The 11,500-nt window shown below is 42.6% G+C and overlaps 1 protein-coding gene across 1 annotated transcript in view; it reads left to right on the top strand.

The window, feature by feature from the left end:
• Positions 1–4,307, top strand: part of mus301 (mutagen-sensitive 301) — an 84,309-nt gene extending 80,002 nt beyond the window's left edge. Inside the window, exons 23-24 of the mRNA XM_080278278.1 lie at positions 319–453; positions 4,200–4,307. Of these exons, the coding sequence (XP_080134404.1) occupies positions 319–453; positions 4,200–4,307 (243 nt within the window). The remainder of the gene's footprint in view (positions 1–318; positions 454–4,199) is intronic.
• The last annotated feature ends 7,193 nt before the right edge of the window (positions 4,308–11,500 follow it).

The raw sequence follows: 11,500 nt of genomic DNA, 5'->3' as shown, positions 1-11,500 counted from the left end.
CCATTTACTATGCTGGGTGGTAACTATATAACCAAATTTTGGTGCCTAGTGGTTTAGTGGGTAATTACGGCGGTCCAATCGGATTGAGCCGGTGAAGGTTTATATCCAAGGGGTGGTTGGGGTTTATTGCTCATGCAGTGCCACTCAGGGATGAGTGAGGTTGGTCACTCTCATCTTAAATGTCAGGACCAACTTGCCTAGCCCTGAGCTTCTATGCTTCTCATGTGGCAATGTAGGATTGGATGATGGATGGATGGATAGATGACTGTTTTATTAGTGTACGAGAGGGATATGTTCTATATGTGTGTGTGGTTGCAGGGCAGAGCAAGGCAGCTGTACAAAGCAGGCTACCACACGCTACAGGATGTTGCCCGTGCTGATGTTGGTAGTCTGGTGAAGGCTGTTGACCATCTCTCATATTCACTGGCTGCAAAACTTATTAACTCAGCAAAGGTAAAGTTGTCCCAGTTATTAAAAGAACATGTAAAATGCATACTGTATATTTATACATTGAGAGAGATTTTTAAAGTATTGTTACATCCCTGTCCCACACTGCCACAGGCTCCAACAGCAGTAGTACAGCATAGGAAGGACGTTGCCTAGTGAGTTGTTTTTCCTATGGTCAGCCTTATGATGTGCAACAAGACCAGCTGAGGCGTAAATAAACACTGGCTTCTTATGTTCACTGTCTTTGTTTTCCAGATAATTACAGTTGATGCTTGCCAACTTCACTTCACTGTTTTAACAGATGCCAGAGCTATACAATCTTAACTAACTGCACTGACACTTGATGCATGCCAACAATACTATTTTCACAAGCACCGAAGATATACAAAGTTCCCTAACTACACTGACACTTGATGCATGCCAACAACACTTCACTATTTTCACAAGCACCAAAAATATACAAACTTCCTTAACTGCACTGACACTTGGTGCATGCCAACAGCGCTTCACTATTTTCACAAGTACCGAAGATATACAAACTTAACTAACTGCGCTGACACTGAACTACACTCAAACTGAACTGAAAACTAACTGAAAAACTGCTGTAGTCTCTTCCCCATCCTTTTATAAGCTTCCATTATACTCGAATCTTCACGTACATTCTCTGCAGGCAACAGTTACCAACTCGGAGACATCCAAAACATCCAGAGTTTACTTACACTGCATAACACTCTAAATTATTTAACATACAAACTGAAATAAAGTTACATTTAATCAACAATTGCTTAAATAAAACATAGAGAAAAAGAGCATAAAATTTAATGCTTATCTTGTAAAATACCTTCGCTCACAAATAGCAAGCGAACTGGCAACTCTGACACGTAGCAGAAAAAAATACGAGAAACACTGAGATACTTCCAGTAAATCCTGCTTCTCAGCAGTATTGAGGAGATTGAAATTATGAATAAATGAAAGAAAGACTTGAGGTGGAAGCCTGTAAATGAATTAAATTATCATTAGGTAAGACAGATAGAGGAGACTGTGAGTAGTGTGGAAATTTGAGAAGAGGATATAGAGGAGATGTGTATTGGCGTGAATGAAGTCATGATAGAAGCAGATATCATTATATATATATCCAGTCTGCTTTGTAACATGAATGCAGGCTACTTTGCTTGTCCCACCTCCCCTTCCACACCATTCCAGATATCTGTACTTCTGTTTGGAATTTTATATATATATATATACAGTACATACAGTACTCTTGCGTCCAGTATGGTATTTTTGTCAGGCAGTATTATGGTACTGGACTAAATCTGTACTGGACAAACAACAGACATTATGGGAAAAATTAATAATGTCAGACAACCCTTGAAAAAGTCCCCCCAAAAGTCAGCTTAACTACATTTTGACACAACTAAGATTTTACCAACCTTTAACGAAACCCTAACTGCCAGCTGACATGTAAAGCCGTCACGATTTTGGGCGCGGAGCAGTGCTGGTTGACGTGTACAGTATAGCCGCAAGTGTCTTCCCACCACCCTTTGAACTTTAATTTGTCCTTACTCATCGACAGAACCACCTGGAGACGTGGGTATACTTTCATTTGAAAGAGGAAGAGTTGTTGATTCTCATGTATCTTTAATTTTTTCTCTAGCTGTTATAGTTTGACAGATATTAGGGTTTGAAGTGAGGGTATGTTTTCCGCCACGGACATCCCCCGTAGGGAAGAGCATGCAACATCGGAAAACCCCTGGCGTGTAGAGGTTAAGGTGAGTGGTGATGGGCTTGGGGAGGGAAGGGGGAGGGGTTTCCAAGGCTGTAGGAGGTCCTACTGACCCCCTGGAAGAGGGCCTTCAGGATCCTGAGGAGGCCTCTCTGCCTCAACCTTCCTCAGAAATCCCTCATAGTCACTCACTGACACATCGTTGTCTTCGTCATCAGGGGGAAGTGCAATACTGCAATTTGACTAGCACACGTCACAAGTCATGAGGAAGGCATACTGGAATGGTGCGGCAGTACTAGGGAAACGTTCCTCAGTGTTGGCCATATTCCCACCTGCGTGCGGGTAGTAGCACTGGATGCAGCACATCAGCATTAGAGAAGAACTTCTTGGATTTGGCCCACTTTGCTCAGCCAATCCAGACTAGCCCAACAGATCTGTACTACAACAAAAAATTTAGTTCTTTTTGCTGACCGCATTGGACAAGAACAGTACTGCACAAATGCGTACTGGATGTGAGGGTACTGTATATGTTTATGTGTACTGAACAGATTTTAAAGGCCTTGACCATGTATGTATGTATGAGCCTTTTTTCACCTTTTGTTGGGAACTAACAGATACAAGTGGCCAGCTTTAACACCACCAACGTGCCACCAGCAAGTTGCTTGGGCAAGGTTTTTAATGGCCTTATGGCCTTACTACAACCAACCCTATCCTTGAGCCTTGGGTTTGAATTTTGACTTTCCTCTGTCCTAGGCTAGCTTTTGTGAAAGGCTGATGAGTCCAGCCTACCCTATGGAAAAAAGTTTTGTCATGTAGAAGAGGTACAGCATACTGTATATGTGTAGTAATCGCAGCCAGGACTTTGACTGTAAATATGGTTGAGTCCTTTACCTGGAATTGTTGCACAAGGCCAGCTATACCCCTCCTTTAGTAGTACAGTATTGTACTGTAGTGCCACAAGGGTGAGCAAGCTATGAAAAAGTACATTGGATGAAATGGGCTGGGTTGAGGGGGTAGGGTGAGACAGATACGCCCCATAAAGACAAGTGTGGCGTGATGTGCTTTGTCAACCATGGGATAATTTCATCCATCCATCCATCATCCGATCCTACATTGCCCCATGAGGAGCGTAGGAGCCCAGGGCTAGGCAGTTGGCCCAGACATTTAAGATGAGAGTGACCAGCCTCACTGATCCCTGAGTGGCATTAAATGAGCAATCAACCCCAACCACCCCCTGGATATAAACCTTCACCGGCTCAATCCAATTGGAGCAGTAATTACCCACTAAACCACCAGGCGCCAAAATTTGGTTATATGGTTACCATCTAGTGTAGTAAATGGTTTCCAGGTGCACAGGAAACCATTTGGCTTGTCACTCAGTGTAGAGTCACCCACAGGCTGAAGGAAGTGGAAAGAATGAAGGAAAGAAAGACAAGAGGGAGTGTAAAGTCACCTTTAGGCAGAAGGACAAGGAAAAAATGAAGGAAAGAAAGACAGAAGAGAATGGAAGGAAAGAAGGATGGAGAGGAAAGGGCAGACACCCGAGAGCAGCACTACATCGAGTGAGTGGATGGTGAGTGCCCCCACCTACCACAGTGGGATAATTTCTCACAGAAGAAATTGGGAGTAGTTGGATAGAAGCAGGGTGGGGATGGGTGGAGAGGACAAGGTGGGATGAGCGGGGGGGATGGTGGAGATAGAGTAGGGTGGGATGAGCTGGGGGGATGGTGGAGATAGAGTAGGGTGGGATGAGCTGGGGTGATGGTGGAGATAGAGTAGGGTGGGATGAGCTGGGGGGGATGGTGAAGATAGAGTAGGGTGGGATGAGCTGGGGGAATGGTGGAGATAGAGTAGGGTGGGATGAGCTGGTAGGATGGCGGGATTGACAAAATGGTATGATGCTTTCTCCAGAAATAACAACAGGCTAGTAAGCACATATCCCATACATGTGGTATCTCACAATATAGCTAATAAATTAGCACTGATTATACATTGTATCTGTTGGTAAATGCAGTGCCTTTTCTCACAGATGTTGCTGTTAGAGCGGGCAGAGACACTTCAAGTGGAGGCAGAGGAAGTGCTCCTTGGTCTTCGTGGTCCATTACCCTCACCTTCTGCTCCTGCCCCCTGCCCTTGATCCCGACTTTGTATCTGCTTCTGTACCTTCCTCTTTTCCATAACTCGCATTCCTTTCAGATCTGTATTATCCTTCACCTTCCCCCTTTTCATAACTCACTTTCCCCTCAGATCTGTATTACCTTTCCTCTAACTGCCTTTCATAGTCATGTACCTTTGCTCCTGTGTTATATTGATGTTACCTATATTGTCTTGCATTTTTTATTGCGTTAAACATTCTGAGAAAAGATAGTGGCACCTGATGAAAGGAAGAAATTATATCACAACAGGTATGTAGCACAGTACACGAGATGTTGTATTGCACTGGGTTAAAGGCAGCATATGTATAGGAAGAGAAAGTGTGGATTATTTGCTTGTAAGGTTAGAGCCAAAAAATTCAGAGATGTGAATGATCAGTGAATGGATGCATGACTTATTTCACTGGGCACCCTTACTACTTCTTCATTTTATTTTATTTATTTTTTTCACCCATTTCTGGAGGTTGTCTGGTGCTATGTATTAGGGGGAAATATGATTAGAATGATGATTTTTATCCTCACCTTAACAGTTTGCCTCAGATATTGACATATCTGTGTTACTGTTTATTTTTCCCACTGACAAACAACTTTTTCAGCTTAGGGAAAGTCAGTAATAATGAAGAGGGGTTGTCCAACAATTTCAGTTCAAAAAGTCTCTAAAGCTGAATAATATTTGTTGTTCCTCTTCTTCCTCATTTGTGATATTCTCTGATTCTTTTAGCACTCTGTCCCATCTTCAGTCATTTTCTGCTTCTGACCCTTTAGTTCTTAGTATCCTGGAATGGTAGTTCCATATTTCTTCACATCGTAAATCAGTCCAGTTCAGTTGGTTCCCAGGACATGTAGGTGTCGCAGGCAATGAATGTGCTGATCTGTTGACCCACACACCTGTTGCCAGGGGTGCCTGTCCTTCATTACTTATTCCAGTCTCTGCTTCCCTTCATGTCCTATCTTCCTTCCTTAAACATCAGTGGCAGTCTTGTTGGGACTTTATCATCATCATCATTGTCATCATCATCATCTGGACCTCCATTCCCACCCTAGGGCAGGGTGAAGAGTAACAACGTTCAGACAGCCTAAGTTTGCCAAATGCAATGGGTCACACTTCCATTCACTCATCATTCAAGTCCACAGAATCCTGGCTCCATTAGATGGGCCAACAAAATTTCACCAAATTCTGTAGCTTCACATATACCTATCTGATAGAGTCAGTCCGAATGCTGTCATGTTAAAAAGGGATGCCAATCCCTGGTTGTGCGCTTCTCCATACAGAATTCATCCAGCCAGCTTGATCTCTTGTCAGTCCCTTAGCCTAACCACCTTCCATACCTCTTTTCCTCCCATACTCATCCGCCATATCCCTCCACCTTCTTGGCCTACCTCGTCTCCTCCCTTCTTCAAATTCGCTCAGATATACCTTTTTCACCACTTTGTTGTCATCCATTCTCTTCACATGACCAAACCATCTCAGCACACACTCTTCAGTTCTGGTATCCACAAACTTCTCCATTCTACACCTGCAAATCACATTATTCTGTATCCTGTCCACTCTCTGTACTCCACATGCATTCATCAGCAGTCCCATCTCCATTACTCTTACTCTTGACATCTCATTTTCATTCCACATCATAGTTTCATATCTGTATGGTAAAGTTGGCACTAACACTTCTTCATGTAAGCCTTGTGCAGCTACAACACTCAAGCCTCTGCATTTTATCAAGACCTTCATAGCACCAGCTACTTTCCTTCCTTGTGTCACTCTGCTTTCCACTTAATTTGCAAATTTTCCTCTCTTTTCTGTCACAGTACCCAGGTATTTGAACTCTCACTAATTCCAGTCTCTCTCCATTCACTGTAACATCACACTGGGATTCACCTTCTCTCTCAATAACCATCACTTTACTCTTTTCTACGTTTACTGTCAAAGCATGATGCTCACAGACATCTACAAAACACTGCATTAGTCTTCCAGGCTCTTGTGCGGTATTTGCAAGGAGCACTGCATCATCAGCATACAACAAATTTGAGATATTCCATCCATCACCATTCATTACCAGCGCCATCTCTTTCCCCATTACCCATGTATTCGTATTATGGTAGGTGGGGGCACTCACCATCCACTCCCTCGATGTAGTGCTGCTCTCAGGTGGCTTCCCTTTCCTGTCTTCCTTCCTTCCTCTTTCGTCTTTCCTTCATTTTTTCCTCTTCCTTCTGTCTGCAGGTGACTCCACACTGAGTGACAAGCCAGATGGTTTCCTGTACACCAGGAAACCATTTACTATGCTAGGTGGCAACCATATACCCAGATTTTGGTCCCTGGTGGGGTAGTGGGTAATTGAGGCACTCCAATCAGATTGAACCAGTATGGGTGTATATCAAAGGGTGGTTAGGGTTGCTCACATAATGCCACTAAGGGATGAGTGAGGCTGGTCACTCTCGTCTTAAATGTTAGGACCAACTTGCCTAGCCCCAGGCTCCTGCTCTCCTCATGGGGCGACACAACCTTGTCACACGCCCACAGCGATGGTGAACCAGTCACTTAGATGCCCATTTACCCTTACACATTCCTAACTACCGTCATAAAAACTCTTGATGGCACCTAGCAGCTTACCATCTACACCGTACATGTGCAAAATCTTCCACAATCCATCTCTGTCTACTTTGTCATATGCTTTTTCCAGATCCATAAATGTCTAAACTTTATAGTCCTTGAGTTTCTACCTGTTCCCTAAAATCATCTTAGTTAATCGGAATATTTAAGTTTGAATATTGCGGTGAAAAGGATAACTCCTTTTCTCTGATGGCATATTTTAAATTTTATCCTTCGTGCCATCAGAGTCTGTTTTTGTTTGAGAGAGAGAGAGAGGGAGCAGGTTGTGAAAAGTTTAAACAACAATTTCTAACCCAGTCACTAAAAACAGTTTCCTCAAAGTTGATAACCTTGTCTAGAGGTAATAAGGAATTATGTAAGTGCCTCATCAGATGTAAGGACCTGAAATGTCAAGTGTGATGATGAGGGGTGAAGGTGTCATTGAGTTCAAGGTCCACAATTGTATTTAAAAAAAAAAAAAAAAAAAAAAAAAAAGGAGGGGGGCAGTTCTTATGACTAACAAATTTCCATTATGGCTGTATGTCATAAATGAGTTTGTGCTGTCATAATTATTTTATTATTATTCACTCTTTCTTGGATCTTAAATGTGGTAGGTGTATGAATGAAGGTAACAGTATAAATGGGGAATTTTATACACATTTCAGCATGTGCAGTCCATTCATTATTATGTACAGGTACATTCATTTACCATATCCATCCATCTTGTCCACCATGCCTCCTTCCACTGTCAGACTCATTTTCATACACCCCTATCATTACCCAGTTTACATCCATTCTCCATATGGCCTTACCATCAACACATGTTCTCTTCATCCGTGTAGTCAATAGACATGTTCTCCACCAAATCTCTGCATCCAGCATCCAACTCAGTATTGCCCAGTCAGGAATGTGAGGACCCAGGGCTAGGCTTCTTAATCCAAACATTTGAGGCAAGAGTGACCAGTTGCTTTTCCCTGAGCACCACCATTACATGAACAATAAACTCCAACCTTCCCTTACAAAGACAGTAGATCCTTGTGGGCCACATTCACTTGAGTGCCTTATAAGATCACTGGGCATCTATTAAAAAAAAAAAAATGGGTTGTGGAAATGGGGATAATACACTAAATCTACATCTTTCACAAATCACATCATAATATCTCTTGTCCCATTCACCCGCAACATTCTACACACATTCCCCAGTACTGTATTCCCTCTTCCACAGCTGTTACTAATGACATTCTTGGCACAGCAAAGTCTCACACCCTTATGTTAACATGGCTGCTGATTCATCCATGGGATTAGTTGGATAAACAAGCTGATTTTGGCAGAATGGCCAGAATCAAAATGGTTGTTAGATTCTTAATAACAAGTCTTCAGTTATGAGTATCAGACCTATATTCATGTGAATATCAAGGCCTGATTATATGTTTGTTATGTTTAAAGAGACCATGATCCATGCTAGCATGTGAAGGACTTTTCACCTGGTGGCATCTCTCCATATGTCATAATCTTGAGCCATTTCTCATCTTGTTTGTAATTTCATAGTTATCTTTGATAAGTGTCCTTCTTTGCAATAACTTATTTTGTTAGTGTACAGTATTGTGATGCCTGTCTTGATTTTTATAATAAAACAGAGATCTCCATAAATAATGTACAGTGCATTTGAATTTTGATATTGTCTTGTTCCTTTGCAGAAAAGGTGATTAAATGGAGTGCAAATATAACAGTGGTATGTCTGCTGAGTATTTTAGATAGGTATATGAAAGACTATACAGTATAGAGAAGGTAAGGAATTTATCAGTGTCTGGTGAGTGATGTACAGAGTTGTTTTAAGAGTAGCTGTGGAGATATGGATCAGAAATTTGCCCTAAGACATACAGGTAGTGGAGAAAGTATGTGAGGGCAGATAAGTATGACTGATGGACCTGAGAAATGCATATGACAAGGTAAACAGAGGAGGATTATGGAAAGTTTTAAGAGTGTATGGTAGGATGGGTAGCTTTTGAATGTAAGAAATTTTTATGGTGGTAGTGAAGCATGCGTAAGAATATGTGGATGTCTAAGAGTGGTTCAGTATCAGATCAGTGTTGAGTCAAAGATGTGTGATGTCCCCATAGGCAGAACCTATGCCTGTCAGAATTCCTTCATTCTCCAAACTGCTTCTTTTTCGAGCTCGCTTCCCAAGATTAGATACCCCCAAACTTCATCCTACAGTAGCTAAGTCCAACTGTTACAGATTTTTGGTTTTTAAGTTTGTTTTTCATTTGTTATATCCAGCCATCATCCAATCCTACGCTGCCCCATGAGGAGTGTAGGAGCCTGGGACTAGGCAAGTTGGTCCTGACATTTAAGATGAGAATGCCCAGCCTCACTCATCCCTGAGTGGCAATACGTAATAACCCCAACCATCCCTTGGATATAAACCTTTATTAGCTCAATCCGATTGGAGCGCCGTAATTACCCACTAAACCACCAGGCGCCAAAATTTGGCTATATGGTTACCACTCAACATAGTAAATGGTTTCCTGGTGTACAGGAAACCATTTGGCTTGTCACTCAGTGTTAAGTCACCCACAGGCAGAAGGAAGAGGAAAGAATGAAGGACAGAAAGACAAAAGAGGGAGTGTAAAGTCACCCGTAGGCAGAAGGATGAGGAATGAATGAAGTAAAGAGAGACAGAAGAGGAAGGAAGGAATGGAGGAAAGGCAAACACCCGAGAGCTGCACTACATCGAGTGAGTGGATGGTGTATAATATACAGTATATATATATATATATATATATATCTATCTATCTATTGCCAGACGCCTCAATCCTGTTTGGGGTGGCCACAAACAAATCGCCTCCACGTCGTCCTGTCCCCCGCCATTTCACTGCCCTGCTCCCAACTCACACCCCCCTCTCTCATATACCTCTCCACTCCATCCCTCCATCTCATCCTTGGCCTCCCCCTCCCTCTTCCCTCCTCCACCTCACTCACGTACTCTCTCTTCGTCAGTCTTTCACCCTCCATCCTCTCCACATGGCCAAACCACCTCAGTGTGTTCCTCATAACACTTCCTGTCACATCCACATCCACACCACAACGCTCCTTTATATCCTCATTCATCAGCCTGTCTCTCCATGTGACTCCACAGGCTCCTCTTAAATAACTCATTTCCACTGCTCTCGCTCTTGACTTGTGTCCTTCCAACAATGTCCAAGCTTCAGTTCCATATGTTAGAGTTGGTATCACAATACTGTCATGTAGTAACTTTTTCACTTCCACGCTCACTTCCCTGTTTCTTATCACTGCTTTCAAAGAACCAGCAACCTTTCTTCCCTGCTGTACCCTTTCAAGCACTTCACCCTCCAAACCTCCATCCTTACTCATCACACTACCCAAGTACTTAAACATACTCACATTTTTCAATTCCTCACCATCCAACCTCGCTGTACATTCACTGACTTCACCTCTTTCAAAGACCATCAATTTACTCTTCCCTACATTCACCTTTAGATTCCGTTTCTTACACACTCTCCCAAACTCATCCACCAAGCATTGCAGCTCCCCTTCGTCTTCACTCAACAACACAGTATCATCTGCAAACAACAGTACAGGGAGTTTCCAAACACTATCCTCTCTCACCAGGGCCACTCCAACATCCACTACCCTACCTTGTACCTATTTTATTACCCCATCCATGAACAGATTGAACAACCATGGAGACCTGACACATCCCTGTTTCAACCCAACCTCCAAAGAGAACAATTCACTTAGTTCACCATCCACACGCACTGCAGCCTTAGCACCATCATACATACTCTTCACAGCATTCAACAACTTTCCATCTACACCGTATATTCTTAATACTTTCCACAATCCTTGTCTATCCACCCTGTCATATGCTTTCTCCAAATCCATGAAAGCCACATACAACTTCTTTCCCTTCTCTAGAAACTTTTCCACTAAAGATCTAAGAATGAATATCTGATCTACACAACCTCTTCCCTTCTTAAAGCCTCCCTGTTCTTCTCCAACTAATTCCTCTGTTCTTTCTCTAACTCTGTCAATAAGTATCCTACCATACACTTTTCCTATTATACTAAGAAGACAAATGCCCCTGTGATTACCACACACTTCTTTATCCCCTTTTCCTTTGTACAAGGGAATAATTATACCTGACTTCCAATCCTCCGGGACTCTACCTTCCTCCCAGGCCAATCTGCACATCTTCCACATCCATTCAACTACTGTCTCTCCCCCATGCTTCAGCATTTCACCACACACTCCATCAATTCCTGGGGCTTTCCCCAATTTAACTTTCTTCATTGCTTCCACAACTTCTATCCTACTGATATCTTCCTGTCTTCTCACCTCCCTCCTCCCAGCCATTCCCCAGCCACTTATACTCACATTACTTCCATCCTCTATGTTCAACATTTCCTTAAAGTGTTCTCTCCATCTGCTCACTTTTTCTCCCTTCTCCACTAGTAATCTACCATTTTTATCTTTCACTCCCCTGCTAACCTCACTTCCACCCTGTCTTACTCTCTTCACCTCTTTCCAGAACATCTTCTTACAGTCCCTCCACTTTACACTCAA

The sequence above is a fragment of the Coenobita brevimanus genome, chromosome 72 (assembly GCF_032717465.1).
Source record: "Coenobita brevimanus isolate Jiangsu-jjx chromosome 72, ASM3271746v2, whole genome shotgun sequence".
NCBI classification, from domain to species: Eukaryota; Metazoa; Arthropoda; class Malacostraca; order Decapoda; family Coenobitidae; genus Coenobita; species Coenobita brevimanus.
This window is presented reverse-complemented; position numbering and strand designations above follow the sequence as displayed.